Source organism: Nicotiana tomentosiformis, chromosome 2 (assembly GCF_000390325.3).
Source record: "Nicotiana tomentosiformis chromosome 2, ASM39032v3, whole genome shotgun sequence".
Taxonomy (NCBI): domain Eukaryota; kingdom Viridiplantae; phylum Streptophyta; class Magnoliopsida; order Solanales; family Solanaceae; genus Nicotiana; species Nicotiana tomentosiformis.
In genome coordinates, this window is record NC_090813.1 from 6,622,294 (window position 1) to 6,639,894 (window position 17,601).

General features: G+C 38.9%; 1 protein-coding gene and 1 non-coding gene across 2 annotated transcripts; both read right to left on the reverse strand.

Annotated features, from left to right (window-relative positions):
• Positions 1-1,825: 1,825 nt before the first annotated feature.
• Positions 1,826-17,538, reverse strand: LOC104088026 (uncharacterized). Its single transcript, XM_009592630.4, has 15 exons — positions 17,179-17,538; positions 10,748-10,882; positions 10,584-10,663; positions 10,361-10,444; positions 10,142-10,229; positions 9,886-10,040; positions 7,710-9,714; positions 6,988-7,298; positions 6,492-6,807; positions 6,252-6,407; positions 5,875-6,016; positions 5,556-5,632; positions 4,351-4,490; positions 3,237-3,345; positions 1,826-2,538 (listed from the first exon to the last, which is right to left on the reverse strand). Exons 1-15 carry the CDS (start codon positions 17,359-17,361, stop codon positions 2,341-2,343), a joined length of 4,179 nt encoding a protein of 1,392 aa, XP_009590925.1. The 5' UTR covers positions 17,362-17,538; the 3' UTR covers positions 1,826-2,340.
• On the reverse strand, positions 3,661-3,766 carry LOC117274606 (U6 spliceosomal RNA). The gene has a single exon (XR_004504740.1). It is a non-coding gene; the product is annotated as a U6 spliceosomal RNA (small nuclear RNA).
• Positions 17,539-17,601: the final 63 nt, after the last annotated feature.

Genomic DNA, 17,601 nt, shown 5'->3' on the forward strand with positions numbered 1-17,601 from the left:
CATTTGCAATTCTTGAGAGAGTGTGTGAGGTGGCTTACAAGCTCGCATTGCCACCTAGTTTATCAGCAGACCATCCGGTGTTCCATATGTCCATGCTCCAGAAGTATCACGGTGATCAGTCCCATGTGTTAGATTTCAGCTCAGTCCAGGTACTTTTCTATGTTCTTTCGAGGACGAACGCTTATTTTAGAGGTGGAGAATGTGATGACCTGATAGGTCATTTATAGATTTACCCTTCATTTCTATGTTCCGGGACATTAAATGGCTCCGCTTATCCTTCTTTAATTTACGTGCACAGTACGTGTCTTTTTTCCGAAGGTTTTTATGAGAAAATTGATGAAAATATAAAATCGTGCCTTAAAACTCATTTGAGTTGACTATGGTCAATATTTTGTGTAAACAGACCCGGATCAATATTTTAATGGTCCCGGTGGGTGCAAATCGGGATTTGGGACTTGGGTGTATGCTTGGAATCGAATTCGGAAGTACCTAACTTAATTTATCATAATTTATTGAAAACTAAAAGTTTGAAGGTTTAAAAAATTCATAAGTTTGACAGTAGTTTGACTTTGTTTCTACCGGGTTTAGATTTCAGTTCCGGAACTTGGTATAGGTTCGTTTCAATATTTATGACTAGTCTGCAAAATTTGGTGCAAAACGGAGTTGATTTGACGTGATTCAGACGTCCGGTTAAGAAATTGCATATTCTTAAGTTTCATTGAAAATTTCATTCGTTTTGGTGTATGATTCGTAGTTCTATGCATTATTTTGGTGTTTTGATCGCACGAGCGAGTTTGTATGATATCTTTGGACTTGTGTGCGTGTTTGGTTTGGAGCCCCGAGGGCTCGGGTGAGTTTCGAATAGGTTGCAGATATTTTTAAACTTAAGGAAATTTTTGGTTTTTGACTTCTGTTGGTTACTGATGTGTTCTTCTTCGCAACCGCGAAGATACTCCCGCGATTGCGAAGAGCAACCTGGTCTAGGGAGGCCTTTCTTCATCGCGAATGTGACGACTGGTACGCGAACGCGAAGCTTTGGAGGGTTTTCCTTCGCGAACGCATAGCGTTAAGGGACCTGGGAAGGGGGATCGGTGGTTTGTTCTACGCGAACGCGAGCCCTGGCTCGCGAACGCGAGCCCTGGCTTGCGAACGCGAGCCCTGGCTTGCGAACGCGAAGGCCTTGGGGAGAAGCCTTCGCGAACGCGTAGGCCATTTGGGTCGTTGTGTCTCGCGAACGTGGCAGGCCTTTTGCGAACGCGAAGAAGTCCTGACGCCCAGTCACTTAAGTATTCCAAACACGGGATTTCACCCATTTTTCACCATCTTTCCATTAGAGCTTGGCCTAGAGGTGATTTGGAGGAGAAATTTCATCACCATTTCATAGATTAATGTACTTTAACTTATTTTCTTCCATTTTCATCATTACCCATTAATTTCTAGCCTTAAACCTTGTTCTTTCATAGTAGAAAATTAGAGATTTGGGAAGAATTGGGGGGTTTTGCAAATTTGGGATGGGTAAATGGATTTTGGTCCGAATCTCGAGTTTTGACTAAGCGAGTCTGAGGTTGACTTTTGTTGACTTATTGAGAAAAATGTAAAGATCGTAACTTTATGTATTGTAATTGATTCCCTACCTTTATTTGATATTATTGAGTCAATTTTGGTTAGACTCGATTGGTTTGGAGGCGGATTTTAGAGGAAAGGCCCCGGTAGAGCTTTGATTTGCTTGCAGAGCGGGGTAAGTGTTGGGTCTAACCTTGAAGTACAACCATTTGTTGCTTCCAGAGGACAATATAAAAGCAGCAGCAGAAAGGGTAAAAGAATAAAAGAGGCAAGGGGGAAACATTTGCGCATAAGAAAAAAGTTCTCGACAAGATTTCTGTGGTATTAGATATATTTACAATTAACTGAACCTACTGGAGCCCATATTATACAGAAAAGAGTCCATAGCCCCCACCCCCACCCACATCCCACCCTCCAAAAAAAAACACCCCGCGTTCCTGTCGGGAAGCAAAGGCATTTCACGTCAACTAAAAAATTGCCTTACAAAACTGTGTACGGACAATGAAGGAAGAGGCACCCAGAAGCACAACCCTGCAAAACTATTTCTGTCTCCCTCCCCCCCAACCCACAAAAGCCGAAACAAAGCAGAATAGCCTGGCCCGTGCACGATATTTGATCCAGCTTTAAACATCACGTATCAATCGCAGATCACCTTGCTTCCAAGAATATGAACAAATGGCCTTGGCACCGGTAATTATCTGGAGGAAGGCTGAAAGGACACTTGATTGGCAGTCAACGGAAGACCAAGTTTACAGCTCTCAAAGCATCAGAACATATTCAGTTCAGGGCATAATGAACACGTTCTAGTAGCCGCACAACCTGATTGACAGTAATTGGAGGAGGAGATTGCTTTGAATTGAACATAATTGTGTTTTGTGCACCGAGAGGCAATGCTAATACAGCTTCTTGTTGCATACTAGTAAGCTCCAAGAACTGAGCAAGCATATCACCATCCAGAGCTTTCGGTGCCCTAGCCTATAATTGGAAGAGGCAAAAGCCCGGCACAAAGAATAATGAGTGACAGTTTTAGGCAGATATTTAAACATCAATCATAAAAAGCATGGCCCTCTAGTTTCTGCATTGCAAACCTAAAACACCTTGTCAAGGAAAACGAGAACTATAGAGAGCAAGAGTGAAAGACTGTAGTCACAGATTCCTCTTGTTTGCATTTCCAATTTTTTTTCCTTGTGTGATATGGAAAATCCTACTCCAGTAACCCCTCCACCCCTTAGATGACAACATTCAACAATGGCCCTTCCCCACTTTTTCCCTAGGTGGCTTGAACCGCCAGCCACATGGCAGGAGGTGAATGGTCCTTCCCACTACGCTATATCTCCCGTTGTCCTTGTTCACATTCTTATTGAGACATTCTATTTGCACTCCTCTGACATGAGCACAATGAGCAGCATGTGAATTGTAGAATTATACTTGAACAAAGCAAAAGCTTTAAATAGCCAAAGGCTAATGACAATTCTTTTACAAGAGTGAGACATCACAATCTAACATAATAGTCTTATCTAATGACAAATCTTTTTCATAAAAAATCATCAGGCTTGACTAGAAACTTCACCTTGTAAAAGCCGGAATTAAATAAGAACTTTTTTAAAAAAATTACAAAAAAATAAGAACTTCAAAACAGTTTAGATCTATCATAAGAAAAATATATCTCTTACCAGACTCCCCCGACAGCGAAATTCAGCATGGTCATTTCCCAATATAGGAGCAGTCAATGGATGGATGACAAGCCTAGCCTGTACCGCTTCTAAGAGATCATATTCCTCCCTATGAGAAAGTAAATCTCTTCAGAGGTAGTTTAACACTAACTTCTATGCAAGAGAAAATAGATAGTCAACTGAAAACACTGCGTTTTGGCAATCAATTAAAATACTTCAACATTTGATCCATGTTAGGAGTAATTCTCTTTTTGTACCAAATTACCCATCTCCTATTTTAATGTCACGACCCAAATCCATGTGACTGGCACCCGACACACTACCCCACCCGAATGAACCAAAACACATATGATGCACCCCAACCATATGCATGAAAATCAATTTAACTCCGGAAGCTTTTTGAAAATCATATACATTTTCAATTTAAATCATGAAACATTTTTTTGATTTGTGCGTGTCACCCTTGTGCAGGGGCCATGCTAATCTTCTCTCTATCATTCCAATTTTATCGGATGTCCCCGAAATAAAACAGAGTATAAATACACTCCAGAAACTACTTATGACCACCTGCTTTCCAATTTCCAAGTCACTGTTTTCCCTCCCATTTCTGCAGGACAGCAAGGAGTGGGGTAGGAAGGGAAAAAAAAACACCAGATAATACTTACAGAGACTAAGAACTCCTAAACCAACTATAAAGCAGGAACATCTAACTCGGGTTGCCCGACACTAGCCGTTCAAAAGAGTAGTTGAATTCAATCAGTTTAAATCTCACGAATCACGAGAAGTCCCAAAACTGGCATTCTAATACTCCAGTAGAGTCAACATGCTGAGACAGCTATAAATGCATATATTAATTATTTAACATCTTGATGAAGAGACTAAGCTGATTGTCACCGAGGAGCAAAAGCAACCACCCAAATGTTATTATCAGATGATAATCATATCTTAAGTTTGCAGCTCAGACACTAGAACAACAGACTAAAAAATGCATGTAAATAGTGAAATAAAAGGCACAAAGAGTCGAAGAATGACGAAATCACATCCTACGAAGGTGAAGAAACTCAATTTTTCAGGTAACATGAACAGTAAGTTTGACAGGATAATTGTGAAATACCTAGTAAGAGGAATGAAAATAATTATGCTCCCTAAAAGTGTACTAGCCATGATACTATTTTGTGATATGTCACCGACATTGCTGGCAACTTGACAGCCCTTAAGTGCATCATCTGCTGGAAGTTTATAAGAGAATGACCCCTGCAACAAATAATAATTCTCAAATCAATTGAGGCTGCCACCAAAACTAAGCCAAGGTGATAATGCTGCAGCATTTTGTCCCAAATCATCAAAGTTCATATTCCATTCCATCAAACTGTTAACGATTTTGTCCCATATCATCAAAGTCCATATCCTATTCCATCAAATCATTCAAGACTTCTTACAAAATCAAATGAAGCCAATATCACTAATTATAGGAGTATTTTTTTTTTTTTAAAAGAAAGTGAAGGTGCTCGAGTATTGATTTTATTTTAACCTAAGCTTATATATGTAAAAAAATTAAATTCAATTTAAATTGATTGATTAAGAAGAAGTATAAGAACTATGAATTAATAGATTTCTTCGGAAATTACAGTTGAATACTGTTAAATTAGATATATAATAAGGAATACAGTTTGTAAAGCGAAAAACAGATAATCGATGAAATCAGATAATTTGCTATAGATGGAAAGAGTTGAAAAGAATTTTGTTCTCTCCATCTCCCTCAAGCACCAAAATCAGAACCGAGGAAATTTTTCAATTTTTCTACTCATAACCTCACCCGTGTCACCACTCAACACCATACTTGTTTTTTCTCAGCTCGGGGCATCATCTAAGAGAATACATAAATGTTAAAATAGAAGACTCCATAACTGGTTCAGTGGTTAGTGACCTTGCAATGCAGTAAAAGGTGTTTTGTCTTTTCAGATCCCTTGAAATATGAAATATCAGCTACAATCATCTTTTCTGGTCTATCACAAGTTGTGGTTTACGCTTGTGTCGGATTTGCCATCTTCTATATATCCTATGGTATGCATTTTATCTACTTTCTGGACCACAAACACCATAAGGCATCCAACAATTATCTCCTATAGGAAAGTGCACCTGCTTTCCACTGACAAATATTATACATGGTTGTTTATGTCATTTTTATACTATTTCATAAGGACAAAATAAGAAGAGGGTTCATTAGAAGGTGCATTATAGGGTGTAAAAGTTATCATCTTTGACAAGTATGATCTAAACCCATCATTCAAAACTAAACGGCTCCAGACAAATGCTTACCTTTCGAACTCTCATAGCTATCTCACCCATGTAGAATGAACAAGTTAGAGCTAGATTGCATTCTGGACTGGAATTATCTGTAAAACAAAGCCATATTTTCAAAAAACAAGTAAAAGATTTAAATTACAAATAGTTATTAGAGGAAGAAAAGCATGAGAAAGAAAATGATGAGGATATGCCATAAGAATCTCAGCTAGTGAAAACAGCAGAAAAGGTAATCATAAGGCATTAAATATGAACAGAGATCCTGATCTTTCTTTTCCTATGCAGTTGTATTTTAGAATTCGGATTTTACATAGATATTGTAAGTTGAATTTACCTTCTGAGTGATTCAAACATGATAAAATGGATAGACTCCCCTTTCGATCTGAAACAGCAGCTGTGTCTACATCCATAAGAGTGCAATCAGCAACTAACCTCTGGACAGGGTCACAGTAAACTTGCTCTAGTTTTCTTGCATCCTGATCACAAGACAGAAGAAGATGGCTTGTAAGGCAACAAAATTTCCAAACCTACCAACGCAAGGTGGTAATATCTGATATAAGTATTTTCATGCCCCATGCAAACTACAACCTAGAAAGAGGATTTTCAAATTTCCAGCCCCATAATGGAATACAAACAACCAATTCCCAACAAAACATGAATAACAAAAAAAGAAGGGAAATTTTTAAAGTAAAATCAACTCTAGCTACTTACCTCTTGATACGAGTAGAAGAGGACACCATCACGGCAATCACCAACAGCAATTCTGGTGAAGTGTGCAGTAAGAGTCATGATCATGAAACGTGTTCTCCCTACTGCTAAGCGTCTGACTCTTTGAGGATTATCATTTGGAAAACCACAAACATAAAACTACGGGAAGCATGAAATATATTTTAGTAAGAGGTAACACTAACTTTGTGAGAAAGTCAGTAGATGAGAGTTATTTCAACTTACACAGTTGCCCGCAGAGGCCAAGAAATAACGATCAAGGTATGGGTAGACTGCAAGCACCATTCCAGGCCAGGTGGTTGAATAACCTAATCTTAAGTGCCATGCCTCACTTTCCTCAAGTTTAATCCCGTCACAGCTGTTATCGTCAGGACTGCTACAAAGACTACTGCTAGACAGCTGTTCAGCGGCATATCCACCAATCTCACGGAAAGGTGAAGTCCGTTGAGAAGATGATCCAGCCCTTGAAGAAAATGCAATTGACCCACTATCCGAGTTTTGCATTTGCTCGATGCAAAGAACTATTAGACGGCCCTTTGTACTGTAAAAAGCATCTTTATTAAATAATACAAAAACATGCAATTCATTTATACACTTCAGACAAACAAAGATCTACCCAGATAAGATATATTATTGGGAAAGAAAATATAAGCAAAAACAATGTATGCTTTGTAGATTTATGGAAGTAAAATGCTATAATCATTTGGCGGATGGCACTAACCTTTCAGCTTCACCACTAGGCATTATAGCTGGACCAGTAGAGAGACTAGTTCCAACAACAAGAACTTGTTCGTTTCCAACTTTTACCAACTCCATGCATTTTCCTATCTCCCCTGGCTCAAACTTAAAGGAAGACAATACCGATCCGCTGAGAGGATCTACGCAACAGACATCAGATGAACATAAATCATCACTGAGATCAGTCCGTAATACAAGCAACAACCTACTGTCACTATGATATAGAACCTTTCGAGGAGTGCCACCAAAATGAAATTTCTGCACATTAAGCCGTTTACTAGGCACCATCTCCACCTGAAACAAAAAAATAGACGGCCACTTTGACTGACTATTAAAGGTGTAAAAAGACCAAGATCGATATATACAACTAAACACAGTCAACCTCCCTCATTCCATCCTTTGCTTTTCGCTTCTTTAGTTTTCATTCTCTATTATTTTCTTCTTCTTTTTTTGGGTGTGATTGTGTGTTTGGAAACGGGGGGGGGGGGGGATTTGGAGATGAGGAGGGAAGGTCATGCAAACGGGAGTGGCATGAATAAAGTGCCATTGAATATCCGCCATCAACTGGATATGAGAACAACGAGAAGAAATCCTATGTGGCTTGTGCTTGCTTTTCCAACATATAATATGTAAACTACAAGTGCAACTAGGGAGGTGATGTACCAATGTTGAGCTCTGTTAACAATAATATGGCTTTTCTCTTACCAAATGAAGACTGTTTTCAGCAACAAAGATAATTCCCTTGGGACATTCAGTTGAACAGACTGGAGTAACATGTGTGGAAGGTGGAAAAGAGATTGAAGTATACGAGAGGCTATGCCTTGCAGTTTGCAATAACCAGGGTCTATCGCTTAGAGCGATGACATCAGCATCAAGAGAGTCATTCAATGGAACCAGAAAAACAGGAGTGATGCCAATCCGACGAACTGCAACTAATTGCAGATAAACAGGAGAATCCTTTGTCTTATCCAATAAACTGGACACTTGCATAGGTTGAGTTCTAAAATTCTGAGAAGCAAAAATTGAGGAACCACTGGAATTAGCCATACAAGAATTGTCAAAAGTTTGAAGGGCAGGCGACTCTAGTGAGGCAATTATCGAGGCAGAGGGCCACTCAAATCTGAGTAGCATACCGTTCCTTAATCCTGAAAGAACATAAAGCCGATCAACGAGTACAAGTCTTACATCTTGAGGAATGCAGCCACTTATGGTTGTTCCAAGAGTATTTGTTAAGGTTATAGACCCAATGGCAAGAACATTCACGCCTTTATCAGAAGTAAATGATAGAACTTCTACAGAAGGCTTATGTGTACCAATAATGAAGGTGTTACTAATGTCCAATCCGGATGGAAGAGAATCCAAAGGAACTCCATTTGTATTACTAGTTTTAGATATAAAAGGTTTTTGCTCAAGCGGGGGGATTGAAATGCAGGATAGTTCATCTTGCAATCTCACATGTTTCATCTGGTATATTTCTTTATGATGGGCTGATAAGGTCCTGATGCCAAGAATAAATAAGAAGCATGGACTGGAAGTTGCAACAACTATCAAATTAGGCCCAACAGCTCCAAGGCTTATTGTCATATTATCAGGGGACCATGAGGTGAAAGTTGGTGATAACGAATCAATACCATCTGGATGTGCAGCAATAGTAGGTACACATAGTCTCACAGCAGTCTGGTGGATTTGCACCAGTAAACCATCGCCCACAAGACCACAAGCCAACGTGCAAACATCCGGCTGGAAACCCATGAAGTCAGTTACATCAGAAAAGCTCACACCAACAGATAGAACCCTTGTCTCTTCAACAAATGATAGTACAAGGAAAGAATGATAAGAATCAGCCATTTTCATTTTCACTGTCCAAGTTCCAGTAATACCCTGATAAATAGGAGCAGTTTTCAACAATTTCTCTACACTGATGCCACTGCGTATAACTCGTAAAGATCCTTCAGGTGCCATCCCACAGCAGGCAAACATTTGATCATGTTTCTCATCATGGAAATCCACAACGGACATATCCAATATTGGTGCAATATTTTGGATTGGACTTCTATAAACAAGTTTTCCCTCTTCAACTTTTAACACCATCCCATCACCCATCTCAATGATAACTGCCAAAAACCCACCTCTCACCCACAAAAGTGCCTTGGCTGGTTGAGTCTTGTAAAGACAATCAGACAGAGATATTTTCAGGCCATCAGAATCAAATAAAAAATCAATCAGGAAAAGCTCTCCAGAATCAGCACAAAATATCATCCTAGGACTCTGCTCATTTCCAGGATTCCAACTCCATGCGCAGACAAAATTTGAACCCGGTTTTACATTGCTATCATCATCAATGTTCATTGGGTCATTTTTATTCAAGTCGCTAAGCTCAAGCAATGCAGATGCAGCAACGCTATACATACCGTCTTCGTCAATAATATCGGGAATTCTAATAGCCTCTTCTACAAAATTCTGCTCCTCAACTGAAGGTGGTGTAAAATTTAAACTTATTCGATAAAGAAAACAAGGGTTGTGAGGATCTCTAAAGTCCATCACAATAGCATCCCCAGCACGAAATACTAACAGGATTCCATAAGAATGAGGAACTTCTACGATACGATGTGCTAGTGGTCCAGGTTCAGAATACTGATATATTACATGGAGTGAATGCTCCTTCATATTCCACTCTATCAACATGAGCTCAGTCCTATATGATCTCCTCCTGCAGGGTCAAATTTGAAACATCATATAAATACTAGCATAGCAGAAATTAGAAGATGACGATTTGTTATATACAACTACAAGAGAGAAAATCCACTTTCCATCACAAAGCCAGTTTAACAATTGCGAATCTTACAATTAATTATGTTTGCGAACTTATCCATCATCCTACCTATTCAGAAGAATGGCCAATACAGGATTGTGCTCCTTATTTGGTTGACGAACATCTGTTGAGATGAAGCACATGCTCCATATGGTACCACAGAGACTGGTGAAACCACTGGCAGTCTCAATCTTCCCTTGATTGTCAGTGGGACAAAAGATTCTCTAATATCATTATTTAAAGCAAATCAGTAGAATAGAACATAGCTATCCAAGCGGTTAAGTAGTATACATATCTAGCACGAAATGTATGCAAAAATATTAACCTTATCAAGTATATCACTGCCAGCTGAAGCAGAGCGGGAGAAAAAAGCCAATCTGTCTTCATATGCACTAGCAGCAATGAAACAGCCACTGCATAGGGCAGAGTAAGAAATTACCGACACGGACATCTAAGAATCTTTAGGTAGTAGCTGAAGGTGACTGGTTTCAATTGTTGCCAACCATCTAATTAGTTTCATTCGTCCATCAAAAATACAACTTACCTGGAATCAATGGCCAACATCCTTCCAATTTGATGCCTCGGATTTCCAGGAGATGAAAGTTGAACATGTGTTACAGCGAAAAACCTATGTGAACAATGCAAAGGTACGCCTTTAATGAAAAGGATGACTGTCTTGACTAAATCAAGATTTTAAAAAGAATTTACTGCTCCTTTTATGTGTAACAAAAATAAAAGGAAAAAGATACAGTTGAGAAACAATTAACCTGTGCATTTCATTGCAAAATCTGAGAACTGAGAGCTTCCCTGAATCCGAAATAACAACCAGGAGATCCTTGCTCAAAAGCTATTTAAAAGAAGTGAAAGCAAAATGCCATTAGTATAGAATCTTAGAAATAAAGGATAAGTTGAAAGGAACAATCTAAGACACCTGCAGGCTTCCAGCACGAAACTTCTCATTCCAGGGCAGCACAGCTATATCTTTTATTATGCCAAATACAGGCTGCTCACAGATAGATTGCACAATTCCATCTTCATCTATAATCACCAACTCTACAGATGTTTCCTGCATCAAAATACATTGTCATATTACATATTGAAACTTGCTAAATAAAACTGTAAACCGAGAAGCTAACATTCAACATGTTGAAGCCCATATGCAAAGTATCCAATCAGAAGCAGTTAAGCACGCAGCACACCCGTGCTATATAAGCATAGGATACTATAATTCATCCAGAAATCAAAAGAACATGCAAGTGCTACTAAAAACATATTTTAATAAAATATAAAGCAGTGAACAATAGATTAATCCTGGTTGACCCCTTTATGCACCCACAAGGCTCCTGTTTGTATAGAATATTGGGTGTCATTTATAGAGAAACACATCTTTTATGTAGGCTCTCTATTTTTTTGGCTAACTGCTTGTATACGGGAGTTTCCAAATTAACAAAATTTTATATACCTTATAAAAACTGATAGTATGCGAACGCCAAAAAACCAATTCTTACCTTATAGAAAGAAAAAAAAAAAAGGAGCAAAAACCAATACTAGCTGCAAGGTTGACTGGAAATATCTATTGGTTAAAGCATCTAAAGGAAAGATAACAAAATTGTTAGCTACAAGGTTGAGCAAGAACATCTATTGGTTAAAGCATCTAAGATTTACTTGTCATGTTACATGGACTCGATACAAGCATCCAATACGGGTATCAATCTAGAAGCCAGATTCGTCAACACCTAAATCTTAAGATTCAGAGATACAAATAGAAGTAGGGCAAAATGGTTGGGTGGTGGCTAAAAAGTATGACAACTTCTATAACATAGAATTGTTTAGTGTAACTATGATAGTGTAATTAATTGAACTACAAATGATATTCCCATGTGAGTTTGTATGTTTTTTCCAGTTGTTTGCTACAAGAGAGCCTTATTAATGGATTGTCAATAATTTTGAGATGAAAACCAAGCAAAAAGTAACATACTGAAAGTTAGATCAACATGATCAGATGATAGAGATGAAAATTACAAGTAAAACATCTCCCATGAAATGGCTGTGGAGATATGTACAGGAAGATCAGGCAACCTGGAAGAAAGTGGTGAATGCAAGGCAACCGGTGCACAAAAGTCTCTAGCCAGCACATGAGGTTGGACCTTGGAGAATCATAATCAAACTATGGGGAGAGTTCAGCCATTATAGCAGATTTCAGATAGGAAATGGTGCAAATGTCAAGTTTTGGGAAGATAATTGGCTAGGGGACTCAACTTTACAAAATGACTTCTCAAATATCTATCAAATAGCAAGCAGACGTGACTACTACTATCTCTCAGAACAGAGCATACAACACCTGGAATCCAAGTCTCAGAAGGAATGTGCAGGATTGGGAATTGGGTGAACTACTCAGCCTCTTAGACAGATTGGGAGGATGTATGGCCAATGAGCAGGTCCCAGATAAACTCATTTGGGGAACAAGAGCTAAAGGAATCTAGACAGTGAAAGAGGGGTACTGACACAGCACTAGCCGGAATGAAATGGTGGACAACTGGCCTTGGAAGCTTATCTGAAAAACAAAACTACCCCCTAAAGTTATCTGTCACAGTTGGACTGCATTGAATGAAGCTTGCCTCACTCAAGACAATCTGTGCACAAGGAGCATTCCCACAGTTAACAGATGCTACATGTGTCATCAAGATTTTGAAACAAACAGGCACCTTTTTTTGCATTGTTCAGTAACTTCAGACATTTGGAACATGTTCCTTGATGACACATGTAGCATTTGGAACATGTTCCTTGATGACACATGTTCCTTGATGACACATGGAACATGGAACATGTTCCTTTCAGTGCTTGGACTCAATTGGGTGACACCAGAAAGAATTAAGATGCTTACAGCAGCTGGAGCTTATGGAAAGTTGATAAATCCATCAGGAAGATCTGGAAAATGATTCCTAGATGTATCTTTTGGACACTTTGGAGTTTGGACAGAAAGGAATAGAAGATGTTTTGATGGAATATCAACTCAACTTACTCTCTCAAGGCTAATTGTTAAAAATTGTTATGTAGCTGGAGTAATCTCTCGCCTCTTAGCTCACCTGAGTCATTTTTGGATTTTGTTTGCTCCCTATCCTTAGCATAGGATTATATGTAATAGGGCTAGCAAACTCTTTTTTGTATTAGCGCCTGCACAATGCTCTATTTTGCATCTTCTTGATGCTTTTGATAATATCTCTTACTTCATCAAAAAAAGAACATCTCCCATCAAATACATTGCCTCAACCTCCAAACCTATCCCCCACCCCCCAAGAAAAGGTCTTTTAGCAAACAAGAACTGATACAAAAGGCAAATCCCTACAGACCCAATCCAGCTTGGTTATTGATATAGTGAATAAATCCCACACTTAAATTCAAGCTTTTGATATCTTCATTCCCCCTCATTCGCCAAGGGCGAAAATAAAAGTTTATCTGACCATCATTCAATTAACTGATCTTACCTGATAGGGAATCTCAACAAATATATAACTCATTTACTCTCCAACGCTGCTAAAGACATTTTTTGTCGCTACACTGTTATTCAGACAATTAAGAATGAGACCTCCTTCCACTGGAACTAATTCCCTAAACAACAGAAAGTTCAATTTGCATTTGTTTCAAGGCACAGTGCATGTATGCTCTACAAGAACTTAAACCTTCAATGTGCAGTGAGGTCAGGTCAAATTCAGCAGACCAGATCTCAATTTGATCTTGATTTTGTAGATTTCTCTTCCTACTACTGGAATCGGGTGGTGGTGGCTGATGGGTAACGGATTTCAGTACGCAGATAGCAACCTGGAAGCTCCTCTAATTTAATTACTAAGTCTTATTGGAAGTGTTTATAAGACTGTGGCCAAGCTGCTAGCAGAAAGGTTGAAGAAGGTTAACGGTAAAGTGTAAACTTGTCTCCAATCATCAGAATGCCTTTATCGAACATAGACAGATCACTGATGCAGCACTTATAGCCAATGAGGCTTTACATTGGAGGATTAAAACTGGGGATCCTGGCATTATGTGCAAGCTGGACATAGAAAAGGTTGTTGACCAACTGAACTGGTCCTATCTAATCTCTATACCGAGGAAGATGGGATTTGGAGACAAATGGATAAGGTGGATCAGATTCAGCATTTCAACAGTCAAGTACTCAGTGTTAGTCAATAGAGAACCAGTGGGTTTCCTCTCTCCCCAAAAAGGGATCGGGTAAGGAGACCCACTCTCCCCATTCCTATTCATTCTAGCCATGGAGGGACTAAGTATGATGCTGGAAAAGGCCAGAGAAATGCAGTGGATTCAGGGATTCAGAGTAGGCTCCAATATTGGGAACTCGATCACTATTTTTCACCTGCTATATGTTGATGAAACTTTGATCTTTTGTGAGGCAGATAAATCACAAGCTATGTACCTGAACCTCACACTTCTCCTCTTTGAAGCTTTGACAGGGTTACATGTCAATGTGCTGAAAAGTATAATTTACCCTATTAATCATGTGCCTAACATAGAGGAGCTTGCAGGCATTATGGGTTGCAGTATTGGTGGATTCTACCTACCACATACTTGGGTCTACCATTGGGTGCCAAATTCAAAAATTGTGAGATATGGAATGGGGTTATTGAAAAATTTGCGAAGAGATTAACTTCCTGGCAGCTTCAATATATATCCACGGGTGGCAAATTAACTCTCATCAGTAGTGTGCTTGACAGCATACCAACATACTACATGTCATTGCTCCCCATCCCAAGGAAGGTGCTAAAGCAATTGGACAGAATCAGGAAGGACTTCCTTGGGGAAGGTAATAGCAACACCCACAAGTTTCATCTGATAAAGTCGGATAAAGTCACTCAGCCAAAATGCAATGGAGGTTTGGGAGTCAGAGATCTAGCGTTCCACAATAAATGCCTACTAATGAAGTGGCTTTGGAGAATGGCACAGGAGAACCAAGTCTCCAGAAGGAAGTGATCATTGCCAAGCATGGGAAAAGAGATAACCGGAGCACTAAAAGTTCTAATGCACCATATGGAGTGGGCCCTGGGAAGTACATCAGTAAATTGGGGAATGAATTTTTCCGGAACATCCACTTCAAACCAGGCAATGGGGTTCACATTAGATTCTGGAAAGACAAATGGCTAAACAACATTGTACTCATGGACGAGTATCCTAGCCTATACCAGACTGCTCTTGACAAGAATTCCTCTATAGCTCAAAACAGAAATGGTAGCAACAGGTGTTGTTCATCTTAGAAGAGTTGTGCATGACTGGGGATGATGGATATGCTAGCAAAAGTGGAGTGGTACAATATTGATGTGAGCCAACCAGATACCATATGTTGGGGGAATAACGGCATATTCACAGTAAAAGAATGCTACAAACAGATTAGTTCCCAGAACCAGGTGAATGATGCATGGTCTGGAAGCTAATGTGGAAGACCAAACTACCTATTAAAGTTATTTTCCATAACTGGATTGCCCTCGATGAGGCCTGCTCATCACAAAACAACCTCAACAGAAGAGGTTTCCACCTGGTCAACATGTGTTATCTACGTTTGGAAGATGTGGAAGCTGCCAACCACCTGTTTTTGCACTGCCTAGTGGCAAATGACCTTTGGAATATGTCCCTCTGCATTTTTGGCTAGATTTGGATCATGCCACAGAACATGAAAGAGGCACACATTAGCTGGTGTTTATGGAGAGTTGATAAGACCATCAAAAAAATCTGGTTGACGATCCCCGGCGCTTTTATTTGGTGTTTATGGATCTCTTTTTTGTTGGACTAAGTTAACTGCTGTAATTAGCACTGACCATTTTTTGTACTCTGTTAGCTCCCTTGTCTTAGATTGACATTGTAAAGGGATTTGCAATTCTTATTATTTCTGCATTTCAATACTTTTGTAACTTTGCATCTTCTTGTTGCCTTTTGCTAATGGAACACCTAATTTCATCAAAAAAAGAACTTACTAAAGGATGTAAGTTGTCTGTTGAGAAAGGTAGATAGACTTTCTTAGTACTAATAAGTTTGACATAGTACCATATTTCGGAAAAAGCTAATTTCCAATAGGTGTCACAGGCCAAAAATCATAATGGGAGTAGGCCAATTTTATTTTTGAACCAAAACACTTGACCAACAAAATTTTCATCAAGAGGAGACAAAATTATCGAAAGCTTTTGGCATTATTGAAAACCAAAGGAGCTTAGTGAGATTGCCAAAACCCTCTGAGGTAGGTCTCTATGAGAAAATTGACAAACCGATACCACCAGGTTCCATAAAACAGAATGTAAAAGAAAATAAAAAAGAGAACTTTCTTCTAGAGATTGAATATGTAAGTGAAAAGAAGAAAGTCACAACATACTATTACAAGATTCCTTAAAAACTGAATCTACAAACTTAAACTCTATTTCTTACTCCTGAAACTATGATAATACAACCTTCTACATACGGCTATTCCACTTCTTCCCTCTAATTATCCCACAAAATAACTAGATCATGGTTGAATTCGTATTGACATAAGGATTTAAATCATGACACTTTCCTCCCATAACCCTTTCAAGCATCAAAAGGAGAAGAGAGGCTCACAAAGGGGTTTTGTAAGATTCATAAAAAGGAATAGTGGTGTAGACTTCCCGGTTATTGACCATTGGTGCAACCCACTTGCTTCAAATAGAACACAAGGGAAGACTACAGAAAGAGCACCTGGCACCCCAAAATAGTTACACGTGCATAAAAGAAAAATTGGGCTATGCATCGATCGGCAGAATTTGAGGGCAGAATTTGAGGCCAACATACGTACCCAGTGCTTCTGCTTTCTTCCATATGGGTTCAGTTTCATAATGTCACTACCAGACTCCATTTATTAAATTTGGTCAATCTATTTTACAAGCTTACGTTTCACGATATTAATCTAATTTCAAGATAAAATTAAATCAATCAACTATGCCCCAATCACATAGTAATCATTTTTTTCTTTAAGTTAATACGTCTTTAAAGATGGGAGGTTAGCCAGCGCCTTACCAGTATATTAATATCCAAAAGATAAATACATATAGGAGGGGAACGAGGAAGCCTAACCTCCTCTTTGAAATAATCATCCTCGTTCCATTACAAAATACTTTCAGATATATAAGTATTCATTTGAATTATATTTAGATACTTTAAATCTAAAGGATTGATAGTCCTTATCTACATTAAGCAATCCAGCAACCGGAGTCAGCCATATGCCTTCTTTTTATATCAATTTTGCTCTGTCCTGGCCAATTTCATTCCAATCATTTCAAAGCAGATAATCACACATTGAAATTAACATTTAACACAACCAATCTGCAAATGAAGTTTTAAAAAAAGAGCTACCTTGCCAAGAACGACGTCGTATGAAGTAGAAGAGCGGATACGGCCATAAACGACTTGCAGAACAACACTACCTCTGAGAACAGTCTTAGCTAAATAAGAGGCGCCACGAGAAGCAGCTGATCGTGACTTGCTGCTGCAACCGGCAGAGGATGAAGACGAGGATTCTTCCTCCGAAACCGCCATTAATAGCTGAGATTTGATTCAGTTTTTCCAATTCGTCGACAGAAATTTGGATGGAGAAAAATAGGGTTTAATGCATGAGTTTGAGTTCACAGTAAATGTAATCAAGCAGTACAAGTTTGGGGGAAGAAGAGAAAGCTTACTAATAACTGCTCGTACTTACCAGGAAAATCGTAAGTAGGAGGAGTCAGTCATTCCATGTGCCCTTCGCCTGAGGGACCAAATAGAAATCTTTACACTTTG